The sequence below is a fragment of the Canis lupus genome, chromosome 13 (assembly GCF_003254725.2).
Source record: "Canis lupus dingo isolate Sandy chromosome 13, ASM325472v2, whole genome shotgun sequence".
Lineage (NCBI taxonomy): Eukaryota > Metazoa > Chordata > Mammalia > Carnivora > Canidae > Canis > Canis lupus.
The window spans coordinates 61,993,163-62,020,055 of record NC_064255.1 but is presented as its reverse complement, the minus strand read 5'-3'; the positions used below and the strand labels follow the sequence as shown (position 1 = coordinate 62,020,055).

The window sequence follows — 26,893 nt, the reverse complement described above, 5'->3', positions numbered from 1 at the left end:
TTTGGCAACTTGAACTGAATTATGTGCAGGTTTGGAATGGCCACTAAGTTTGCACTGATTTCTACTTGAGATCATTAGGGGAAATAAGATAACCTGAGCTTAAAATCTACCAACCCAGCAGCAAGACTGAAAAGTGTGATTTAAAGGGGTTTAAAGGGATTCTTTATAAAATTTGGAATTTTAGGTACCTCTATGGCCATTGTTCTTTCTTGTACCTAGAGATTATGCAGTTGACTTTACTGATTTAGCTTCCACCCCTCCACTGAACATGATAATGGGTAATATTCAATGCTTTAAGCTTTACAGATGAGGATGTTATTTAGTGTAGGATGTTAATCTACTACCAGCAAATTGTTATTGCTGTTTAGCTGAAATATTTCTTCCCCATACGTTGACTGTTTTTTCTTGCCACTGTACCAAATAACCATAATATTGCTCAGAAATGTTAAGAAATTCCCATGGTCGTTTCTGCTTCCAGGATGATCATCTCTAAGCATTCTTTGCTTGTGGATAGCCAATCCAGATTACCTTGGAAAACCATTAGGGACGATTCCAAATTGCCTGGTAAAATCATGAGTGGTTTCAATATGAAGGATTTGGTTATGCTACTTGGACTGGATATATTGACAGTGATGACTTAGATGGAACTCTACTGTCAGAATTTTGGGAACCTTCTCTTTAGTGTTGCTCCAATAGAGATCAGCTGTTACTCCTAAGCTGTGCTACTTCTATTATTAGAAATTGTTGAATTTTTCTTTTTAATTAGTTTTTTTCTGAATATAGATATTTTACATTGCCCATTATAATTGTCTTCTTTAGAGTTTTTCTGTATTCCTCAGATTTTTTGACAATCATCTTAAATATCAAACTGTTGTTATAATTTAGCATATTCTTAGTCATCTTTCAGTACACAGATTGTGTAGATTACATGTTTTTGTTTGCTATTTTAGTATAACTTCCCATATCATTACAAAATCCTTATAAACATAATTTTAATCTCATTATCCTGATAAACCATAATTTATGTACTTATTTCCCTAATGATACCTATTTTCTCATGATAATGAATATTGCATAGATAGCTGCCCACTTTTCAAATGACCACTTTAGAAGAGAGCCCTAGAAGCTGATTGCTGCATAAAACCAAATTAATATGATATGTTTCAACAGATGGCTTTTGAAGCAGTTTGTATGATCTGAACTTTTACTAGTGCTATAGGGAGGTGTTAATTTTTAAAAACTTCAGTTTTAAATTAGTTTTGGCTCTGCTCTTCTTAAATCTGAATATAATTTTTAAATATTTGATTATGTGGTCTTTGAAAGATGCAGAGAATTAATTGTTTTTCTAATTACCGAGTACTCAAAGGTATGACCAATGATGAAAACATTTTGTAAATTTTATGAGTACTATGAGAAGATTCATCCACCTCATAGAATTTGAGAGTTATATTATTCTTTAGAATGGATAGTAAAGCATGGGAAGTGTCCTAGTTTAGGAATCTCTGTTCCCACATGTAATTTATCCATCCTAATTTTCCAAATATGTTTATGTGATCTTGCTAACTGTAAATCCTTAGAAGATTTTGTGGTAATGTCAGGCTCTTGTTTATAAAAATGATTGCCACATATTCAGCATGATGAATCTTTATGGAATTTAGAATGAATTGTGAGCAGCATGAAACAGTCTATCATGCTTATGAAGTGACTGATAGAACAAAAATAACATTTAGGAAATTGGTAGGAAGTAAGATGGGATTATATATATGAATCTTCAAATACTGGGATCTTAGATGTTAAATTACATTTTCTACAAGTTTTTCTTCATATTTAGTATTTATATTTTTATATGTGTAGAGACACACAAATTAAAAGGAATGATTGAAATCATTATTCATGAGTTTGAATTCTTTCTTTTATATGTAAAAATCTCTTTTTTATATATAAAGTCCATTCCTTAATCTAAAACATAACCAGCAAAAAAAAAAAAAAAATCAAAAAATCAAAAATCAAAATAAATAAATAAAACATAACCAGCATATCCAGTAGAGGACCTGTTAATATTCATTGCCTTTTTTCCATCAAATGGTCAGGGGCATAGACTGTTTACTCTGTGGTTTGCTACTTTCTAGCTGATGACTTTAACCTCTCAAAGCATCTCTTCTATATGGACATAGGCATACTACTACTACTTACTTCATAGAATTGTAAAATATTCATAAAGTGCTAGCCTATGGGAGGCAAACTAGGATAATATTAGTAGAAATATATTCTAGTCTTGTGCTTTTTTTTAATTTCTTCTTTTTTTTTTTTTAGTCTTGTGCTTTTTAAAAAAAAACACTTTTACTCAGTGAGAGCCACCCCATTCTAATCTGTACATTTTTGGTAGGTCTGCCTACACCATGAGTTTCCAGGAACCTTAATTGACTGTGTCAAGGACTTGTAAACTCTCCAGCCACTCAGTTCACCATGTGACAGCTCTTTGAGAATGCTATTTTCATGTATTATCTTAATGTTGATATCTCAATATAGTATTGCTTAATTCATTGGAATATGATAGTAGAAGGGGGAGTTGGGAAAGGAATGAACAGTGTAAAACAATTATTCCATACAGACTCCATGCCAACTATATTTCATGTATACTGGATGGAATTCTTTCTTATTTTTCACCTTGTTTAATGAAAGTCCTTTCCATTTCTTTTTTTTAAATTTTTTATTTATGATAGTCACACACACACACACACACACACACACACACACACAGAGGCAGAGACACAGGCAGAGGGAGAAGCAGGCTCCATGCACCGGGAGCCCAACGTGGGATTCGATGCCGGGTGTCCAGGACCAAAGGCAGGCGCCAAACCGCTGCGCCACCCAGGGATCCCTCTTTCCATTTCATTGAGAGAAAGATACTGTATTAATCATGACTCTTTTGGATGCAAATAACAGGAATCCAGTTGACAGTGGTTAAGGAAAACAAATTGATCAGGTAATCAAAGGCAGGTATAGCTGAACTGAGGGCTCAGACAATGTTAGAAATCCCTCCCTCTCCTCCCCTGACTCTTTTTTTTTTTCCTCATTTTCCTGCGTTGGCTTTATTTCTTTTTTTTTTTTTTTTGGCTTTATTTCTTTATCAAAATATGATTAGTGGCCCTTCAGGTCGTGGCCAAGACTATTGCCAGCATCTCTACGCCTCCATTCTACCTTTCATCCCACTGGACAGAGCACTTGCTTTTTGACAACTCCAGCAAAAGTTCCTGGTGGGGCTTTTATTGGCTACTTGACTTGAGTCATGAGCTTATCCTTGAAACATTTACTATGGTCAGGGGATATAGTGCTCTGATTGGCTTGGATTAAGATATTTCACTCTTGACTTATAGGGACTGAGAATGGAAGGTAGGATGGTTACCCTGAGAGAAAACTGGGGTGCAATCAAATAAAAAGGAGTGTGGATGCTGGGGAGCACACTTGTAATAATGCCATGGGATGAGGGCTTCCCAGCATACTGCATGGGGACTGGCAGCTGTGGTAGGTGGGATAATGGTCCTCCCAGAGATGTCTGCATCTGAATTCCTGGCACTCCTGAATATGTTATGTTCCATGGCCAAGAGGAGTTAAGTTTGCAGATTGGAATTAAAGTTGCTAATCAGTTGGCCTTTAAATAGGGAAATTATCCTGGATTTTCTGGGTCTGTCTTTATAAATGGAAGAAGGAGACAAAAAGACAAAACTAGAGAGAGAGTGGCATAGGAAAGAACTTGGTCTGTTGTTTCTGGCTTTGAAGATGAAAGAAGGGACCCGTGAGCCAGGGAATACAGATGGCCTCGGGAGGTTGGAAAAGTCAAGGAAATAGATTATTCCTAGAGCTTCTTGAACAAATGCAACCCTGCTGACACCTTGATTTTAGACCCATGTGACCTACCTCAGACTTCTGGCCTCCAGAACTATAGGATAATAAGTATGCATTGTTTTAGATCGCCAAGCTTGTGGCGATTTGTTACAGCAGCAATAGGAAGCTAATACAGTGGCCTGATGGACTGTCCCAGTTTCCCATACTTTTGTCATTCTGTGAGCCAGACTATTTTAGATTTGGAAAATATAATCACCACAAGTAGGTTTCAGTGAAAACCTTTAAAAACACTGTTCACATGTCTTTTTATTTTATTTTATTTTATTTTTTTATTTTTATTTTTATTTTTTTTGTTCACATATCTTTTTTTTTTTTTAAATTTTATTTATTTATTTATGATAGTCAGAGAGAGAGAGAGGCAGAGACATAGGCAGAGGGAGAAGCAGGTTCCATGCACCGGCAGCCCGACATGGGATTCGATCCCGGGTCTCCAGGATCGCGCCCTGGGCCAAAGGCAGGCGCTAAACCGCTGCGCCACCCAGGGATCCCTTTGTTCACATATCTTATCTGTCATATTTTCCTCAGCCTTTGGTCCTGGGGGATAAATGCTTGTTTTCCTGGCTTTAAATTCTAGGTTCAATATTAGTCTTTAAAAGTATTATCTGTCAAAAAAATTGTACAATGTATGAGAAATATTAATTTATAGAATGTCTAATACAGCTCTTGAGTCTGTAAAACTTCCAGTGATGATAAATATAACCATTAGACGTACTTCTTTAAAAACTAAGATTGGAATGTTAACATTTGGCATTGGGACCCCATGTAACAAAACAAAACAAAAACAAAACAAAACAAAACAAAAAACTTCTCTACTTGCTATTCTGTTATTGATCATTTGATCATTTTAAGATGTAGCAAACAAACAAACAAAAATACTTGGATATTTTTCTTCTTCTTTTTTTCTTGAAAGATCTCTTACCTGATTTCATGTTCTGGAACACTAAAGAATGTGCTATTTTTTCCTAAGTGACTCTCTTGAACGTAAACATTGTGCAATGGCAACAAATATTTATGAAAAAAACAGATTTTAAAAAATGAGAAGAATTTTTAGGCTCATGACTATTTGTTCTTTCTTAACGAGTTAAGAAAAGAAGGGGGTTTTCTTTTTTCTCCAAGAGCTTGATGAAAAATCGAATCTTTGACTGTGAGAGTAGGTTTGCAACTAAAATAAAAGACTTCAGGGAGGTTGTTCTCTGCCTTGTGATGATAAGAGCCTAGAGGAGATGAAGTGGAGAGAAAAGCATTTGGCTGTGTTCAGGAGTTCAGCATGTGTCACAACTCACTTTTAATTGCCTTTCAGTGAAGATGTGTCTGCTTCTCCGTTTGTGTTTGCAGCCTTGGGAAGCCCTTCAGTGTGTGGTGTCCTCTTTAACGTCCACTCGTCACCCTGCTCACATTTTTTCCTGGAGCAGCTGGCTCCTGTCATTTCTGATGAAAGTCATTCTCCTACCCTTAGCCGAGGATTTGGAAATGTTGTTGTTGGAGCTGCTTCTTTAGCAGATTTTGAAAGTGCTTATTCGATTTCATTCTTGTGGCCAGATTGTTGCATACTGAGAATTTGTACCTGAAAAAGGAAATTGCCTGTGTAAACTGTCTCTTTATAGTAATCAACCAGTTCTTGGGAGAGAATCCCAGTGTTTGGGTGGGGTGACAGGGTCTGGGTTGTTAACAGCTAGCCTGGATTTCAGGCCTACTGTTGACAGGGAACGTAAGATCCCTTCTGAGGGATCTTAGGATCAGAAACACAGAGTGGGGTGGGAGTGGAGATGGGAGAGGCCTGAGAGGGGCTGGGATGTGGAAGAATTGGAAGCCAACTTCCATCTTCCGTAGCTCTAGCTAGATGGGGATGGTCACGGTGCTAACAACATCAGCTAATTTTTCCTTTATTACGTTGTTACTAGCTGGACTAAGTCTTTTATGTGCCTTACCCTGTTTGAGCCCATTATCCTCATTTTACAGACAGCTTCTCTCTGAGCCTTAATTTTCGTAATTTGCTTACAGAGGTCATAATATGCATCAGCTTGGAATCAGAATTTAAATGCAGTATTTTCCGACTCCAGACCTTTAGTTTTCAACCATTGCACCCTTCCTCCTCCCTTCTTTGCTTGGGAACTCAAACCATATGCCTCAATTACAAGTATTTCACTATTTTGTGTGCCAGGAGTAGCTCTGGGCTTAATTAGATCAACTAAAGATTGCTGTGATATGTGTGAGCTTTGTACAGTAGTCATTTGGGGTCTTAGTAATGTTGATTATACTACTGAATGCTTTTGTTCTCTTACTGTCCTATAGTGTGGTCTTTGTAATGTGCTGGGGACATCTAATAACCTCTAGGAGATATTTGGGTATCATTGCACAATATATTAGACAGATACCAAGTTAGCCTGTCCTCAGTCGTGAGCTTCTGAGACGGAATGCATGAAGGAATTAAGATGATCCCAGAGCATGGGCCACAGTGGCGTACTGTGAAAGCACTCCTTCTCAAGAATCTCCACTTCCAAAAATTGCCATTGATTTTTTTCCCCCCAAAGAATATTGTATGCTGGGGACACTTAAACATAGTTACGATAACATACCTCCACCCCAAAGAGCTTAAAATCTCTGAAAGGACAAGCAAAATCATATAACTTTTCTCCAATAGAGATTTTTATGACTTTTATACAGGTAATGCATGACAATGAGATCTAAGAAGCTTAGTCCAGCAGGTCTGTACTCCTGGACAAGATAGCAGGGAAGATTTCGTGGGAGAGATGGGGTTTGACATAGGCCCTGGAGGCCAGGTTGGATTTGTATAGCTGGAGAGAAAGCAGCAGCCTTTCCCTAAGCCTGAATAGCAGAGCAGGATTTTAAGAACAGGCATGATTAAGTTGGGTCTAGTGAGCCCATTAGAATCTCAATAGACCAATACAGGAGATGATGTTGCAAAGAAGTTAAGCACAGAGGGCCTTAAATGACAGTTCGGTTTTGATTTGGGTTCAGTTAACTAGTCTTTGAATTTCAATTTTTTATTTGTGAAGTGAGGGGATTTGATTAGTAGAGATCTTTAAAGCAATTTTCATGTCCAACATGGAAGAAAAGCTATTTTCTGTATCTATTATATCCTGAAGTAATGATGAGCCATTGTAACTATTCAGAGAGACTAGCCTAGTAATATTAATACCTAATGTTTACTGAGCCCTTCCTATGTGCCAAATAGTGTCTAAGCACTTTGCATTAGGCCGGTTAATTTTTACAAGTCTATGAATTAAATACGATTAACCTCATTTTTACAGATGAGTACTGAAGTGGAAGCTGTAAGTGACCAAAATCACAAAGGTAGTAAGCGGCAGAATTTAGACATTTACATGTGGGACTGTAAAACAACTTTCCTGGCAGTGATTCAGATAGTGTTTTGGTACAGTTTATACAAAATTTGGCAGTGACAAATTATGTTGGGGAGTTTGGACTTGACACTTTGGGGTTTGCAGTGTATGGTGACAAGGAGGCAATTGGAAGAAATGGGATTCGTTTGACAAATTTCTAAGGAGAAATCAGTAGGACCTGAAAATATTAAATGGGGGGAAAAGTTGATGTGAAGCCAGTTTTCTAGCCTGGAGGTTTGGGAGAATCAGCACATCAGGAACAGAGATAGTAAAGTCAGAAAGGCAAGCTGAATATTTAGGTGAAAATGAGGAGTTTGGTTTAGATATTTTAGGGGTGAAGAGAAGATATGACACATTATCCTAGGCAGAGAACTGATCTGTTCAAGTCTCAGCATGGGGGGAAGTTTCTCTTTTTCTTTTAACCTGTATTTACTGAGGACCTATTATGTACATGTGCACAGTACATGTGTAAAAGGGGCTAAAGTCTCAGAAATGATTAAAATTTTGAAGAGATTAGAAAATTCTAACATGGTTGATATTAAAGTGGAAAGTCTGGTCAGCTTAAAGGCTTGTAAGTAAATGGAAACATAGAACAGTGCCTCCTCAAATACTTTGATGGAGGTTCTGTTTATTTTTTAAATTTTTATTTATTTTTACGATTTTATTTAGTTATTCATGAAAGACACACAGAGAGGCAGAGACACAGGCAGAGGGAGAAGCAGGCTCCATGCAGGGAGCCTGCTGCAAGACTTGATCCCAGGACCCCAGGATCATGACCTGAGCCAAAGGCATCTGGCTTTGCTCAACCACTGAGCCACCCAGCTGCCCCAGTGCAGGTTAGGTTTAATATTAGTGTGTGTGTATACATTTGTATACACGTATCTCACACACACACACACACACACACACAAGAAAGTGTCTCTTCGATTTAGCACAAAGAGGAAGAGGCATTAAGTTAAACTCTCAAATGAGGAATTCAGAGAATTCTCTGACAAGGAGAATTGTTAGTGTTATAATTAGTCATCCACTGGAGATACTACAATGCTTTTCTCATAAGGGTAGTTTGAGTTTCTGAGGAAATCCTGAATGCAAACATACCCTGCTCACTTGCTTGAAGGAACACGTTAGAGATAGATATAAAGATGTAATAAAGATATCTTTTACAAACAAGGCTGGGGGGAAACAGGAGCTTCCCACTTTGATAGGATGTGCACACCCCAGCCAGGGTGTGTCAGGCCCCACTGGTAGGGCAGGGCTTGCTGCTGGTGACATGGAAGACAACATGTGCTCCTTTTTAGGATCCTTCCCAGGAAGAAGAATGAGGAGGGAGGCACCGAGCTTTGCAAACTTCTTGTCTTTCCCAGACTTACCAATCACAGACATCACTCTTCTTTACCTGGTGAAGGGTGAGAGAAGAGATGGAGAGGCTCAGGATAGTCAGAGAAAAATCTTTCTTCACAGAGAGCAAGAGCAGGTTAAAGGCACTCCACGTCTAACTTAAAAAAAAAAAATCATTACTGGAGATGCCTTCATTGTAAGAAAGAGGCAACGATTAGATGATTTTCAAGGTCTCTTATTTTTGACCTGTGTACATATTCTATGGATATCTAAAGGGATTGCCTAATGGGACTGATTTCCTGCTGCTTGCTTCTAAGTACGAGGGGCTCTGGGTCTGCATTCTAGGAGAGGTGTTTGAATGACTAGATCTACTTTCTGGTTCTCAGTAGCTTAAATATAAGATCTGGATAGAATGGAATGTTTGATTTACTGGCCGGAAAGAGCTGTAAGAAGTAGAAATATTTGCCAACAAAATTCTGGCTGTAGAGATATATGACACCTTGTGTAGTTGGCTGTCCTTGATTGCTTGGTGATAAATTGCTATTTGGGGAAAAATAGTACATTCTAATTTTAGATATACCCTCAGGCTCAAACTGCTCCCATTCATTCACTCATTCATTCATTCATTCATTCATTCACAGGTATTCATTTAGTGACTTCAGGTTCTATTTTAGGCATTAGAGAATAGTAATAAAGAGGACAGGTAAAAATCTGTGCCTTCGTGGAGCTCATATGCTACTGAGAGAAACAATAATTAAGTAAACAGAAGTACAATTTATAGTATACCAGAGAGTGACAGGTTTTGTGGGGAAAAGTAAAATGGGGAAAAGGGCTAGAGAGTGATGAGATGGATACTGGTCAAGACACACCTCATGGAGAGGGTCACATTAAAATAAAGACCTGTGTGGCTCAGTGGTTGAGCCTTAGGCTCAGAGAGTGATCCCAGTGTCCTAGGTTCGAGTCCTGCATGCAGGGAGCCTGCTTCTCTCTATGCCTGTGTCTCTGCCTCTCTGTGTCTCTCATGAATACATAAATAAAATCTTAAGAAAAAAAAAAGAACAAAAACCTGAAGGAATTGAGGTGGGAGATCCCAGAGGAAAGCAAGCACAGTGACCTTGAAATGTGAGAATTCTCAGTGCCAGCCTACTGGAGTGAGCAAACCCATTTTATTCTGGAATGGGTTTTGAGAAGAGTGACTTGACCTGCCACCTTAATTCTCCTGCTCTATTTTGAAGATAATTTATAAAGGGGAGGAGCAGAAGCAAGGAGAACAGGTGTGGGACTCATTCAAAGCTGAACCAGTGGCTTAGACACGGGTAGTAACTGGGCTGGTGATGAGCTGCGGTCACTGTTTGGAGACATCTTGAAGGCTGAGTCAATAGAATTTGCTGAAAGATTTGATTCGTGATGTGACAAGAGTTTGAGGGTAGTTTAGTCAGGTTTTTGGTCCAAGTAGCTAGGAGGATAGGGTTGTCAATTACTGACTTGGGAGCAGGGAGATAGGAAGTTTACTTCTGGAAATGTGGAGCTGGAGGCTTAGGGAATGTCCATATGGAGAAGGCAATGGAGTTGACAAGAGAGGAGCTCACAGATAAAGCTGGGGCTGTAGGTTAATGATTGTGAAGCCCCCCAAACTCATGGGATGGGAAGAACTTACCATGCCGGGGTGGGTAGATGCAGAAGAGAGGAGTCAGTCCCTGGACCAGGTCCTGTGGCACTGCGGTATATACAAGTCATGGAAATCAAGTGGTGTAAGGAAGGAGAATGAGGAGGGGAGAGCACCGAGGAAAGGGAGAACCAGAAGAAAAAGATATCCTGGAGGCTAAATAAAGAACATATTGCAACAAGGAAAGGGAAATAAGCTGTGTCAGAATCTGCTGATACAGCAAGTAGAGAGTCTTGACCATTCCTGGGGTCACTAGTGACTTCAAGAGCTTGAATGGGTCGGGTTCAAGAAAGAACAAGGATGGAAAGAGAGGAATAGGACACATCTAGTCAGTCCAAAAGGAGCATTTTGCTATAAAGGGTAGCAAAGTGATGGGGTCTCAGTTCGAGTGGGATGTGGCATCATGAGAGTTTTTACCAAAGATGGGAGATGGGATGGCAGCTTATTTATTTGCTGATGGGAATGATCTAATGATGTGGAGAAACTGATAAGGAAAGAAGAGAGGCCAGTTGCAGAAACCGTTCTTGCAAAGGCGAGGGGGACTAGGGTATGGGGCTCATGTGGTGGGTTTGCTCCTCGGTGAGATGAGGCAGCTTGTCCGAGGCGCCTGGAGGGATGCAGCATGCATGCACAGACACCAGCCAGTTGTGGAGGGTTAACTACATCGGAGTCCTGCTCGGGGACTTAGGGACTGCAGTGTGGCTTTATCGTGGCTCTAGCCATTTGCGCTTGTAGAATTTATGGCCCACAAAAACCTTTACATACCAGCTGCTGTGGCCCTTCAGCCACCTCTGCTGACAGTCGCATCGTTTCCCATTTTAAAATTGCAACGGGCGATATGTTAATGAGTAGCTAACTTACCTTTAAGTTTTCAGTAGGTAGGATTTATTGCATCCTCTGCATAATCTCATTTAAACCTTGCACTAAACCCATGAAGTTGGAAGTACTACTAGCCTCCAGGTAACACTTGAGGATGCTGAGCCTAAGAGAAACCAAAGAACGTGTCCAGGGTGATGCACTGACTTCGCTTACTGCTCTCGGATTCTGTAGGTAGTTCCTTCCTCATCCCTAGGCTGTCCCACTTTGGGGAAATATTTGGCCCTGTGGGGTGTGTGATATCTGAATATGGTGCGTTAACACTGGAGTTTAATTTGCTTATATGATTGTAATCTTAGATGAAAATACTTTTGATAGCTTTGAGGCTTCCCTACCGTCCCCTTGCACCCCCCCGCCCTTTTTCCCTCAAAGACAGAGAACTTAAGAGCCTTTTAGAGAAGGTTTTGAAACTACACTGGAGGAATAATTGCTTGGCTGGCTGCGGTGGACCGAACGTCGTCATTCCTGTGGTAGGTGTCCTTTATAAGTCAGCTCTTAAATTAGAAATTGACAGCAAGACGTTTCATCTATTCCAAAGTGAATATGAGCATAGGAGCATGGTCTTCAGTGTCAAAATGATCAAAATTGAAATTTTCCTTTGGCTTCTTGCTTGCTCTGTGTCAGGCTTCTAGGCCTGCTTTTTCATTTCTTTCTTTCTTTCTTTTTTTTTTTTTTAAGATTTTATTTTTATTAATTCATGAGAGACACAGAGAAAGGCAGAGACATAGGCTGAGGAAGAAGCAGGCTCCCCACAGGGAGCCTGATGTGGGACTCGACCCCAGGACCCAGGACCACGCACGACCTGAGCCAAAGGCAGACGCTCAACCACTGAGCCACCCAGGTGTCCCTAGTCCTGCTTTTTCATTTGTAAACTATGGATAATACCCGCCTGCTGTGATTGCTGTGAGAATTAGAGATGGTATATTCTTTTTTTTTTAATTTAAATTCAGTTTGCCAGCATGTAGTGTAACACTCAGTGCCCATCACATCACAGTGCCCTCCTTAGCGCCTGTCACCCAGTTATACTGTTCCCTTACCCTCCTCCCCTTCTGTAACCCTCAGTTTGTTTCCTAGAGTTAAGAGTCCTTCATGGCTTGTCTTTCTCTCTGATTTTCCCCATTCAGTGTCTCCTACTTCCCTTATGGTCCCTTGCACTATTTCTCATATTCCACAGAGATGGTATATTCTTGAACCCAAAGCACAGTGCCCAGAATTTATCCTGCCTGGAAATGGTAGGTGACCTGGTGGCTCCTTTGTCATTTCTGCTAACTACTATCCAAGGGGATGGTAGCCTGAGGGGCTACTAAGTGCATCTTTTTTCCCTTGATTACAATAATTGCCGACTGGAAAATTATTCATTCCGGGTTTAATTTCAACAGTATGTCTTTTGTGCACATTTTAGGAATGATTTATTATTTAGCATCAGAGAAGACAAAGCTCTATGTGCCATGTTTATTTATTTATTTTTTAAAGATTTTATTTATTTATTCATGAGAGACAGAGAGAGAGACAGAGAGAGAGAGGGGCAGAGACACAGGCAGAGGGAGGAGCAGGCTCCATGCAGGGAGCCTGATGTGGGACTCGATCCCTGGACTCCAGGATCATGCCCTGGGCTGAAGGCAGGCGCTAAACTGCTGAGCCACCCAGGGATCCCTGCCATGTTTATTCTGAATAAAAATGCAGAGCTTACTGTCTGACAGTGTGAAAATGGAACAGTCCCAGAGAATCCAGGATGCATGGTTTGCTGTGAGCATGAGGCTTTGGGTGTCCTTTTGGGTGTGGAGGAAGGAGCCTCCTTGCATTCTTCCTAAATTTTCTAATTCTCTAATTGCTTAATCCAGGCATTAGTATATTGTCTAGATTTTGGTGATGCGAATCTCCTTCAGCGGAGATGGGAAATCTCCTTCCCTTGAATCAGTAAACGAATGGTTAAATAGAGTTACAAGTGGGATTACTAGTGCAGCCAGAAGGTCCTTGGACCTCAGGTAGTGCATCCTGTAAGTTAGTGTGTAGCAGCATAGACAATGCAGAAGTTCTCTAGTTACCTGCATTGCTGACTTGATACATGTTAAGCAAATCCTACTGACAAGAGACCCTGGCATATGTAAAATCTTGTGTTAGATGATACTGGAAATACCAAGCTGAATGGGGGAGTTTCTTGTCCTTAAGGAATTTATACTTAATTTGGGATAGCCTTTGACACTCCACATGAAGAGCCTGACTCATCTCTTACTGTGGATTCCTTCCTCTCCATCACTCTGCTCCTGCAACACTCAAATTCATTCCTAAAGTTTCCAGTTCTTTCTATAAACCAGAATTTACAGAAGTATTCCCCATGGATTTGGCTGTAAGAGAGACCACATCTTTGTGTCCATGCTTATGCTGATGCCTAGTGTAGGTCCTTGACTACAGGCAGGGACTGTGCTGCTGTTCCTCCGAGTGTTGGAGGTGGCCTTCACTTTACTCTGTGATAGTACAATCCTCACTCCTCCTCCCAGTAAATATTTACAGCAGTATTATTTGATCTGTGTATTTAATAAAGAAGGGTATTTTGTTTAAATACGTTGGCCATTCTGAATGGCATAGTGATAACCAACATGCACTCAAAGAATTTTCAAGGCATTATAAAATGCCTTCTGGTACTTTATACACTATTTGAAGGATTTAAAAAGCAGGAAAATAATGAAAATATTCTATAAGATCATAGATTGTAGGCTCATTTATGAGTCTTATGCTTTCATTTATTGGATCACATACATGTGATTGTGCTAGGTGAGAAGTATTCGTGGATCATAGAATCTTTTTTTTCAGGGTTCTTTAACATACTGCAGGACTAGTCTTAGGCTAGAATCATGAAGGTGGGGGACTTTTAAATTCTGTTACCGGATTTTGCTCGTCTTCTTTTCTCATCCTTGTCCTCATTTCCTTTTCCAGGATCCATTATCTTGCTTCAAAATCATTTCTAGTAAGGGATAAATGGTTTATTCAATGCGTTATCTTTCCCAAGGGTGTTTGCATGTTGGCAGACATAATGCATTTGGCTAAACTAGGAGAATTAATTGTGAAATTGAGTTTAATATGTAGCTAGCCACCCATGATGTAAGGTGGACTCCAAATACATTCATATTAAAATGAGTATCTGTCCCATGAAAGGAATTCAGTTCAAAATGGCAATGCCATTTGCTCTTGACTGACCAGCATCTGCATATTTAATTTATAAATTATGATTTCTACTTACCCATTCTCCTCATTTTCTGATAGTGATCTGTGATTTATGAGGTGGAAGAATGTATGTATGGGCTTTGGAGTATGACTTGGACTCATCCCTGAGCTTTACAGTTACTTGAACTTGGGCACATACTTCCTGAATTTCAGTTTGCTCACGCTTGAAGTGTGATTGTTAGGTTTGTTATGATAGAAAAATTGTGTATAAACTACAGCGCTATGAACTAAGTGTATTAAATAATAGGCCATGGTAAATCCAACATAAAGTAGCTGTTGTAATTGGCAGAAACTCTAGGATTTTTACAGGGAAAAAGTAAAATAAAAAGATTTCTTCTACATAATAGCAAAAGCTTTGTTAAAAACTTGTAGCAGGTGTCAGTTATGCCAATAATAAATTAATTGGGAGCATGTCTTGATTATAAGTAAGCCAGATATCGTTTATGGACACTTATTATATTCATGCTCTCAAACATATAAATGAGATACGAATATTCACATTGTGATACAGTTTTTTAAAAAATGATTCATTGAACCCATAGTTACCTAAGTATAGTTGAGAAATGACTTGAGTTCTCAAAATTTCATGCTTATGAGATAGTTCAGGAATATATTTATTATGCAAGTTGAGGTACAGTCTTGTGAGGTGCCTGTGTTATGTCCTCCTGTGTTCTCTTGTCACACAGGGTTCTACAATTCTATTTTTCACCCCACAGATTTACCAATAAAGGGACAGAGTGAGTATGAGCTGGTGACTCCAGTCAGCACAAATTTTGAAGGACACTATCTCTCCCATATTCTTTCTGCAAATCACAAAAAGAGGTCACCGAGGGACGTGTCTTCCAACTCTGAGCAATTGTTCTTTAACATCACAGCATTTGGAAGAGATTTTCATCTGCGACTAAGGCCCAACACTCAGCTAGTAGCTCCTGGGGCTGTTGTGGAATGGCACGAGACATCTCTAGTGCCTGAGAATACAACTGACCCCATTAATGATCATCAAGCAGGAAGTGCTTCAGAAAGAATCTGGAAAACAGAGCCTTTGCAGACTAACTGTGCTTATGTTGGTGACATCATGGACATTCCAGGAACCTCTGTTGCCATTAGCAACTGTGATGGTCTGGTAAGACTCCCTTTTGTGTGTATGTGTTTGCAGGTGTTTGGGAGCGTAGCATGGCTCCAGCGTGGTTTGGAAGGTAGAGGTGGAAAGGAAGCCGTACTATTATATTTTAAGTTCAGGAAGGAGCTTGAGAAAGCATTTTACTCTCAAAGATGTGTGCTTTGGCTTAATTTTGCCATGAGGACAGCATTTTCCAAGAAGCAAAAGATACCTATTGTAGCACTTTTGCTTATATTTTCACGAGTGTTACATTGGGTAATTTTATTTCCTTATTTCTTTCAAAGCATTCTGAAAATTTTCTAAAGAAATGTAGATTCCTCCAAAATGATAGTATTTCACTTCTTATGTGGAAACTTTGGATATCTTCGTAAAGAAGGTATTTTAATGCATTCCTTTGCTTCCCCACAGAATGCTAAAATGGGAAATGAGCAGATCCTTTGTCAGAATTTGTTCAAATAGCATTACTTTACAAACATGAGATGTAGTTCTCTCTGCATCATGGCTTTGATTTAGTTTTTTCTTTATTCTCAACTAAAATACCCATATATATTGCTCTTTAGTTTTGTTATTGAGGCCAATAGTAACTGACCTTTCTTTACCCACTCTGCAGATGTGAAGTATTTTTATTTGCTTTGTATCTTCAGATGTTATTTGAAAAGTGTGTCAGTGTTTATGCCTCTTCCATCCACAGTTGACTCCAAGTCTTTGTTCAAAAAATCAACCATTTTTCTTTCTATGGTTGCCAGGCTGCTGTTTCTTGGGAGTTCAGAGCTATTCCCTTTGTTTTGTCACTCTTCTGGGAGTTCTCAAAATATTCCTTATGTTCCTGCTTATAATTATTCTACCTTAGCTGGTCCTCCAACAATACCATGAATTTTTTGCTATTGTTCCTTCTATTCATAGGCCCAACCCAGAGGAGGTATGATACATATGTTTTACTTTTACTGAATGCTGGTGAGGTAATTGTTTTAGGCTTTATTTTTGCAGTCTTGTATTGCCTCTTGATGTCCTGTAGGGTTTTAAAAGACAGCACAGAAAGCTGAACAGAGCACATGTAGCAGGTCCCGAGTGTTCAAGTTGGACTCCATTAGATTAGGATCTATACGCTTGCATTTGGTGCTAGACCATATTCTGGGATTTGAAGGCATAAGGAATCGCTCAAATTCTTCTCATTCTATACAAGGGTTGGATAGATGTGAATTAATTAAGTCATTGAATAGGAAATAAAAAAGACGGTACTTTCTGGAAGATAAAGTTTAAAATATTCATTGAGAGAGCTTGATTCAGTATTACCAAGATAGAAAAGAACATAAATCAAATAAAGGGTATTGTTTTATAATACATTTAAATATATTGAGTATAAAACTTAAGTCACTATTATTTTTTAGTTTTATAGCATAAAAATTATGTACTTTCTATCTCTTCCATTAATATTTGAAATGTGGGATATTGGCTAGAAAATCAGTTTGAGGAAGATAAAAGGCAAGAAACTTATTTTAATGCATCATCACAGTGATTTTTACACCTTACCTAGCAATCAGTATTTTTCTTTCTGTACATGTCAAATTATCTGATCATAGATACAAGAACTCTGGGGCTATAGTAAGTTGTTATAAGGAAGAGGAAAATAGATATAAAGTCTGAATGAATGTTAATTATTAGGATTCTTTAATTTCTTACTTTTAAGATATGGTGTTAGCATCATGTGTCAATTGATATCGAGTATGTACGTATACTACACTACCACTGCACCCTACAAGTTTTCATTTGTTCCAGGCTTTGATCCATTAATTGATTAATTAAACGATATTTGTAGGAACTAGTAATGGACCAAGTTCTGTGCTAGGCACTGTGAAGTGGTGGAAGGAGTAGTGGTAACCATCCTCATGCAGCTCCAAGATGTTAAATTTGCCATAGATTTAAGTGTCAAAATATCTGGCTTGTGTATATGTATGTTAGAATCATGTTTAACTTGGAAAATTGGTAGTTAAGGGAAATATGTTTTGGAGATATGAATAGGACAGAGTTTTGAACCAGACATAAGTGACTGAGGCCTTCAGCTCCATCTGGGAAAATGGTAGGTTTGGCTTGTAGAGAAGGCAGTGCCGACTCTGTGGGTATGCGAAATGAAGCCTTTTTTAGAGTTTCAAGCTCACAGCAGGCATGTGCCAGGAGGAAGAGTGAAGATGATGGCAGGAAGAGCAGCAGCAAGCAGGGTTATGGGGAGCAAATCAACGAATTAGAGGAATAAACTGGGACTACTTTGCTAAGCTGGGAACAAATTCTTAGAATTGCAGAATTGCATTGAATGGGATAAATCCTTAAACAGATGAAGTGGGAAGTTTAATTGAAGGAAATGTAAATAAACTTGGCCGATTTGCTGATTACTAAGCCCCCTTTTCCCTTTAACTGGCTAGCTATATAGGGATTTAGGCTTGACCTTCTCGATCTTAGAAATGGAAGCAGGGACACTGAGATAACATAGATGCCCGAGGATTACCCTGATGGGCTCAAGCCGTTGCTCTAGAAGGGCTCTGGGATAATAATCAAATCCAAGTAGGTCTAGTAGAAAGTACAGCCTCTTTTGGCCTAAAGATACCAATGGAAAAATATCTGCCTAGCAAGTATGTAGTTAAATTTCCTGCTATGGAAGACAATGTCATTGAAGCTGTACCTGGATGGGAAGTCTAACCCTTTGGTTACATCAGTTTTGGATGGTTTTCCAGTGATTTGACTTTCTCCATGTGTTCTTTGAAGCTATTGCACATAAGAAACAGCCACAGGGACTTATGTTTCACCGTGGTGGGGAGTGGTTAATAGCAAGGCCTTCTCCCTGGGCAAAACTGCTTACATCTCTTTTATGTGACCTTGTGGTACGCCACTGTGAATTTGAAATGGGAAGCACTCTCAGAATTAATTTGTAGTAAATAGAACGCTTTAATTAAATTTAAAAACAAGTGGTACTTCAAAGTGTGTCCACAGGCCCAGGCTTGTGAAAAGATAAATACCCAAAGTGAGACTATATATAGAAACTTTTATACCAATTTGACAATTACTGTATTTGCCCTGGGTTGAATAATTTAAAAAATGGGGTTGGTGTTTTGTTTTATGATTTTTTTTAAAAAAAGAATTTGTTTTATTAGAGAGGGAGAGCGTGTGAGAGAGTACAAGCAGGGGGAGTGGCAGAGGGAGAGGAAGAAGCCTCCACTGAGCAGGGAGCCTGATGTGGGGCTCAATCCCAAGATCCCAGAATCATGACCTGAGCCAAAGGCAGATGCTCAACCAACTGAATCACCCTGGCACTCCAGTTTTATCATTTTTACAATTAATTAAAATATTTATTTATTTATTTTAGAGAAAGAGAGTGTATTCGTGGGTGGAGGGAGGGGTAGAGGGAGAGGGAGAGAGAGAAATCCTCAAGCAGACTCCCCATTGGGCATGGAGCCAGACACAGGGCTCCATCCCAAGACCCTGAGATCATGATCTGAGCCAAAATCAAGAGTTGAACACTTAACTGATGGAGTCACCCTGGTGTCCCTCATTTTATTTTTCTAGTAATTAATTTCTTTTGAAAAATTTTTGTTTATTATTATTTTTTAAAGACTTTATTTATTTGAGAGAGAGGCAGAGAAAGACAGAGGGAGAGAGAGAGAGAGCATGAGCTAGGGGAGGGTGCACACTGAGGGGGACAAGCTGACTCCGTGCTGAGTGTGGAGCCAGATGTGGGGCTTGATTTCAGGACCCTGAGATCATGACTTTAGGTGAAACCAAGAGTTGGACAAGAGTTGGCTTAACCAACTGAGCCACCCAGGCACCCCTCTAGTAATGAAATCCTGTTGTATCTTACAAAATAGTCCAAGATCAATTGGGAGAAAAGAAAAGTTTCCTCACCTGCAGATAGTTTGAAAAGCAGGCAATCCCACTTAACTGTTTTTACCCCTATGGAATTGGATACTCGACTGAAGTAGTGAGATAGAGTCTACCTACCCCAGGGAACTGTGTAAAATGGTCGCAGGAAAGGTGCGCCTTAATATAGGTGTCCAAGAGGATATAAAGATGCCTCAAGTGACACATTCAGAGCCAATGTCTAGAATGTGACCTAGACATTAATATGCATGGTAACTAAAATATTATTCTCTGGGTTTCTGAAATCAGCATCAGAGTCTTCTGCACAAAGGAATCGACAATGATTCTTACCCAGTGTGGCCAAGAATGATTAATCTGTTCCTGTCTAGTATGATCTTTTCCTGTTCTTTGCAAGATAGTCATTTATGAGTGAGTGCTAATTCTTTCCCAATTACAGCTTTATTCTTGCTCTAGTCCATCCTACTTATAGGTGAGGACTACTGAGATGGTCAGTCACTGAATCATGCCTATTTTCCGAGAGCATCCAATCTAGAACAAAGTGCAGCTTCTCTAGACCTTCCCCCAAATTACCCAACTGAAGCCCAAGTCCTGTTCATAGGTTCTTTCTCACACTCTTTTACTGAAATGCCTGTGCTTCCCTCTGCTGTGCATTCTCCCTCCATGCAACATGTAATAAATCCAGCTTGTCCACTACAGATGTGCTGCTGGTGGTCTTTGGCTAGAGGGTGTTGACATGCTTTACCTCTCTGCTTCGACATTTCTGAAATTTCACACACTTCTTAGTGGGAAGACACTTCTGGCTGAGAATCCCAGCTGAAAATAGATTTCCTTATTCCACAGAGCCCTGGCATTTACTCTGTAACACCATTAAATCTCCCCTGCGAGCAGTGGCAGCTCACAATCATATTTTGTGGTCTATAAATGTGCCAAAATAAAGGGTTGTTTGGTTAGTAGGCTTTATTTCATGTATTTCATAACATAAGGAAACTAAATTTCTCTAGACTTGCTGGAACAATATTGCTCTGTTAATTCCCCTGGATTAGAATTAGAGGGAACTGCATGGGAGTGGAAGAGCCGACTGCTAATGGCTTTCCTGGGTTATTCCAGCTCAGTGATTTCCTTGTGGACTGATTTCATGATCAAGGGAGTCTATCTAGGACAGAAATTTTCAGCATTTTTGACATTTGGAATTCTTCCTTCAAATGAAATCACCAGGAGTTATCTAATAAAGCAATATACGAAATGGAGAAATTCAGGAAAGGCCTGCTTAAAATACAGATGGGAGAAACTCTTTCTCCTGGTGTCTCTTCCTCCTGCCTTGTTCTTATTCCAAATGACTTTTAGGCTCCTTGAGGCATTTCACAGGGATCTTCACTGTTAGGACGGGGCGTCTTCGAAGCTTGAGGTGAGCAATTTGGAAACTGTATATAGGACCTCTTTTTTGAAATATCTGATGGTCACATCTGGTTAATATTGGAGGTATTTTATCTTTCTTAGATTTGGGGCGTGGCCAAATGAAGTCTTTGGAGGACAACTGCAAACAAATATAAAGAACACAGCCTTAAGGTTCCCCTGCCTAGAGACTTTTGCTTTGGGATTTAGTCCCCTCAACTCTTGCCATGCCTATTTCAGTAAGTCTGGCTTCAGAGACTCTTTTAAAAAAGTCTGCTTAAAAAAGTATTATGACCTGGTGTGCCCAGGATTAAGAACATTTGACCAGTGATTGTAAATACAGCTCAATCTAGTAAAAGAAATGTTTGATACTGAAAATCGATACGAGTCTGTAGTTTTTTTTTTATAGTGGATTTAGGAAAGAGGGTTTTTGAGGGCTGATCTTTAGATGTTGACATTTGAACATCTGCTTTTGTGAGAGGAGTCTGATTTGCTGAAGGCCCATCATCTCCCATGGAACATTTCCAAGAAAGGTGTCATGTATTTTATTGACAGGACAGGGGGAGATCTGTGTGTTTACGGTTTATATGCTGATTTCAGAGACTTTAGAAGGTTTGAGGAACAAAGGACTGGAAACCTTGTTTTCCCTCCAGGCACTTAAACTGGGCTATTTTAGCAGTGCAGGATTAGGAGCTCAAAGCCCCTAACCCTTTAATTTCCAGAAGTAGAAGGAAAAAAAAAAAAAGCAGTAGGCACTGGCCCCTTTCAAAATGAAGGATGGATCAAGTTCTCTATTCCATTGGTTTGGAGGGACTAGTATCATGACAGGCTAATTGCTTCTTTCCTGAGATTTGGTTAACCTGTGCCCTTTGGGAGCTGGAGTGTACCTACTTGTGTGTACCCAGGTCTGGGTGGTTGGGTCCATCTCCCACTCTGCCTCCTTTCTCAAATATATAGGTAGCCAGTACGTGCTTATCTGGGGGAAAGAGGCAAGGTTTGGCATAGTCCTTGATCATTTTCACATTTTGTATCTGATTTGCATAAGTTGAAAATCATACATATGTCAAGTTTTTCCCAATTTTTTTTGGCTTTATTTCTCTCGTGCGATTTAGTTGATCTTCTATGAAGAATATCCAAGGACGTGAGCTTGGAATAAAGTAGGAAGTGAAAAAAAAATCCATCAGAAGTGTTTTTAAATTTTGAAAATATTTCTTCATAATAGTGATTTTGTAGTTAATCTGTTATTCATGTTTATTTATGAATATCACCTGTACTGTGCTTTTTTTATATGGTTTATGTCTTTTTTTTATATGGTTTACATCATTTTGATTATGATTTGTTTCTATTATCTCCCTTAACTTTGGTATCATAAATTTTTAAGAATTAAGTTTAAAACTGGGTTAAAAATTGGGGAAAAATGTAAACATGATGCTGCAACTCTTTCTTGGATAGACATGGAAAAACAAAATAAACGGGGCAGCAGAAGTACTTTTTCTTTCTGCTGTCAGCTTGGCAAGTAATGCTTCTTCTTTCCAATGCCTTGATAACCCTGACTTCATTAAAACTCTGATACAAATTTTTCAGGATACCCAACACACGCTTTCAGAACTGTGAGAGTAGTGCTGACCACATCTTAAAATACCTTCTTCTTAGTAAATCGTCATAAAACAAGAACAAAAGGGTGCCTTGGTATTGATATGATACCCTTGTGCATAATCATGTTTTGAGGTCACAGAGTTCTTGTAAATTAAATCCAGCCTCAAAGTTCTCAACTGTCAAAACTGGGTTATTCTTAAAAACTGTGTTATTCTTACTGATCCAAGTTGAGAAAGCATTTTGAAGCACTAGGCTATATAAAGTGCTCTGCTATATTGATTGCTGTGGTAAATACTGAAGGTGAGTCAGGTATAACCTTGGTCTTACAAGGGCGCTGGAAATGAGGTGTGCAAAAGCAGACTGGAAGTACAAGGCAGAAAGTTTTATACGTTGTAAGCCTAGACCAGATGAGATGTGAGCGCTAAAACGGTGGACAGGTTGTTTCTGCCTGGAAGTATAGTAGGAGGCTTCCTGGAGGAAGTGATATTTGTGATTCAAGACATTTGAAAAGCAAACATTTATGTGAAAGTAATCCCAGGTGATGGTAGGGATGGGATGGGTGGGCGGAGGAGCCTCTTAAGAAGAGTCTTGGAGGTCTGCATGTGTCAGCCCTAAGAATGAAGGGAGGATGGGGAAAATTGATTTTATGAACTTTGTAACTTATATAACAAATACACAGGAGGGCCAGTGTTTACCTGAATATAGGACCAAATATACACAAGGGAGAGACGGAAAGAAGAATGAGCATACATCAGTGACTCTGTCATTGATATTAAGAGGCTTGCATGGGCATTCAGGATGCTCCAGGGATTCCTGTTCCTTTTTTTGGGGGGTGAGGGATTCCTGTTCCTTAATAATGTTGCTTTTCTTCATAGAAAAAAGTTTCTCTGAAGTCACAGGGCCTTTTCCTCTGGAGTTTAGGGAGGTTTTTTTCACAGTAACTTTTTTTCTAGAGTTTGTCCCCCCAGTTTTATCTTGTTATGAATTAGACTTTTACAAATCTCATTTTTCCCATCATCTAGATTCTTCAAGTTTGATCAGTGATTGTGCCATTTTGTAAACCTCCTGCTATGACTGTTATTCCACCTGGAATGTTTTCCTCACTTTCTTATTATATTTACTCTATGTTCATCTCTCTTCTTTCCATTCTCCAAGGAGTATTCCTGATGTCATTTTGGTGATATTTGTTTACAGTGCATTACTGTAAAGAAAGTAAAAAAAAAAAGTTGAGCATGAAGAGTAATTAGATCAGCTTTCCTTGACTCTCAAAGAATAAAACAAAATAACTGTCAATAGATGAATTAATTTTGATATTAAATTTCAATTTTGTGTCATTTATAGTGTTTGTACTCTGTAGCTATATATGTATCTGTATGTACAGAAATATATATTTATATGCATACATATATGCACACAAGCACATATATAAACACATATACACATATGCACATATGCATATGGCAAACCATAGAAAAGAATAAAGAATGGATGTTTAATTGAATACTTTGAGTCAAAGGCCAATGACAGAATTTGTTGTTAGGACATGGAGTTGGTGGCAGCGCTATATTGTTACATGTTTCTGTTGACAGCAAATCCCATGGTGATTCTCTTATCCCAAGCTACCTAAATATACTTGTCACAGTGTTGGTTGTTGAGAAGGAGGCCACAACATGAATTAAATTGTGTGTTTTTAACACTATTAGAAATACAAGGTGAACCAAAAAAAAAAACAATCAAAAAGTGAGATTGTAACCTACTATTATTAGGTTACAACAGTGAAATTGCAGAAGAGTTTGGGATATAAAAATCAATTGTACTTTTTGTCAAGGTAGTCAGGTTATGGGAATTTTTTGTCTCTAAAACAAAGGACTTTAATCACTCAGTGTTTTTTTTTTTAAATAATTATTTTCACGAGTTGATTAATTTTTGAGCAATACTGGACTACACTAAATGTATCAAGACATTATCATTAGTCTTATTGTGGTTTATGAGTCCTTTGATAAGTTCAGATCTTCCATAATTGTAATAAATTTCTCCAAATTCTAGTTTATTGATTGAAGAAACAGGGATATATAATTGCACTGAGGTCTAACTTTAGAGTTAGTAATGTAAATAAAATACATTATATATAGCCTGATAGGTTTTGAAAAGCATGATTAGGTCATTATAGCCTACTTTTTTTATAGCCTACTTTTATAAAATGTTTAGAAGATAGTAAATTTTGAGTTTTATAGTGAGAAAAATCAATAAACACCAATGAAAAGAAACACCAGCTAAACTATTTAGAGTTACGATACTTTGACAGAGTTCAGTGTGGGAAAGTGTAACTACTGTTGATGACGGAAGTCAGAACTTCTGTAAAACAGTTGAGGGGAATGGCTCATGGTGAGAGCGGGTAGGGTGTTTGTGTAGAATCAGACAAACTTAACTCCAGTTCCACTACCTACCAGCCTGGTGCCTAGGAAATTGGTGATTATTACTGCAGTCCTTTTCCTTCCTTTTTTTTCAACTTAAAATTATTTGTTCTTACTATTTTGTGATTAATAATAGTGATTAATAATAGTAATGATTAAGTTTGCAAAATAAGAAATACTGCAGCCTGTGACCTTATTTGTGGAAAATTCAGTCTTCTCTGAAGTAAATACCTTGGTGAAAATCCTATAATGTTCACATCGCCTTCTCCACCTGATGCAGGGCTCCTTTATCATCATCTCCAAGGGATACTCTAACCTCTGCTATCCTGAAGACTTCTAAAGATGGGAAACTCACTATTCTCCATCTTATTTATATATAGCTCTGCCATATATAGAAAGTTCTTTTTTTTTTTTCTTTTTTTTTTAAGATTTTATTTATTCATTCACGAGAGAGAGAGAGAGAGGCAGAGACACAGGCAAAGGGAAAGGCAGGCTCCACGCAGGGAGCCCAACGTGGGACTCGATCCCTGGTCTCCAGGATCATGTCTCGGGCTGAAGGCAGGCACCAAACTGCTGAGCCACCCAGGGATCCCCTACAAAGTTCTTTCTTAGGTTCTACTTAGAAATATGAAATGAAAACATTTTATTCCGTTTACTAGGTTCTTCGGAGTTGACAAAGATGTGGTAAGCATCTATGATTGACCTCTTTTCTTCTTATTATTGTAATACTTCTGTTTTATGCTATTGGCCACTCACTCAGGGTACCTACTACACAGCAAACTGCTTCAGAAAAATTTTCCTATATAGGTCTTACTCTGGCCAGAATGGAAGTAACTAGGCATAAGTCATAATTTTAACATTCCTCTCAGGCTTTTTGTTTTGGGAAAATATTTTAAATTATGAATCTCAGAGTGAGACTTTTCTTGGGGATAGTGATAGAGTTTTGTGGCATTAGGTGGTTATAATAGTTTTTCAGTCTTACCAACCTCATTCATTTCGTATCTCTTTCATCAGGCAATGGTGGTCAATATGCCCTCATATTTATTTATTTTTTTTCCAGTCTGGAGTGTTCCTTTAAAAAAATCCAGCAAAGAGTATGCTTTTTCTACGACTTGGTGGAAGCAATTGAGGGGAATGGGAATTAAGGTGGCATGGTGGGTTCCTAACTCTAACTATGAGAAAGTGCGTTTTTAAACTTATTATTGCATTTAGTGCATTATTGAAGTAGACTTTTGGGGTCATGGTGAATTTTTGATTAGTTGATGGTACTTTCCAACTTCAATTTAAAATGTAAGAAATTTCCTGTCTGGTGATGTCCCTAAAAGTGAAAGATTGTTATAGATTGAGAGGAGCATGCTATTAAAGGCTAAGGTGTCATATGATCATAGAGGGACCCAGTCTGAGCATGCGAAGCCCAAGAGAAAATGAAGAACAGCACTTAGTGAGAGATTCTGCAAATGTTAGCAACCCAAACACAGTGGGAAAAGTTTCATTTAGCATTATCTGTGAAACAGGATGCTTTTAACATAGTGATTAGGATCTTGGGGTAATAATTCCTTTAAGCTTGCAGGATACTTGATCTTAGGAGTGCCAGTATTTCCTGCCTTCCTGCTTGGTTTCATACAGTCCTTTATTTTTCATACCTGGCTCTGAGGATGCTATTAACTTGCTGCCAGGACAAGAAAACAGATCAAAAAGAGTGATGTGGATCCAGATATAATTAAGTCACTGTGAGATCTCCGTCTCTGTTTGGCCAGCCATATGTCATTGTTACCTTTGACTTCAACTGTGGTAACTTTGACTTAAATTCAGCATGATGATGTAAGATTACGAATCATATTGGTCCTAGACTCTAACAATGGACCCAAAATTTTCAGAGGAGGCCTCTTTATATATGCTGTGCTTGGAAAAATTTTTGAAATATGTGCCTCTAGCAGAATGTTTTAAAATTAGGGTTATGTTTATGGAGCTCATTATTACTCCCTCCCATAGGGGTTTGGATTAGACTGCTAATTCTTTTTGTTCCACCTGTTGGACCTTATGTCTTCAAATATCATGTAAACCAAACTGTTTTATTAAGTAATAAATCATTTTTCCTATCTGTTTATAATAAAAACATACAAAAATGCTGGTC

At 38.7% G+C, this 26,893-nt stretch overlaps 1 protein-coding gene across 4 annotated transcripts in view; it reads left to right on the top strand.

The window, feature by feature from the left end:
• The window catches only part of ADAMTS3 (ADAM metallopeptidase with thrombospondin type 1 motif 3), a 261,134-nt gene that overhangs the window by 5,877 nt on the left and 228,364 nt on the right, over positions 1-26,893 (top strand). The window contains exon 3 of one of the 4 annotated variants that reach the window (XM_025435584.3): positions 15,087-15,493. The exons of 1 other annotated variant lie outside the window; for it this stretch is intronic. In XM_025435584.3, coding sequence (XP_025291369.1) covers positions 15,087-15,493 — 407 coding nt within the window. Of the gene's footprint in view, positions 1-15,086; positions 15,494-16,274; positions 16,410-26,893 lie in introns of those variants that run through there. 2 more of the 4 variants (XM_025435586.3, XM_035719966.2) reach the window with 2 other exon arrangements.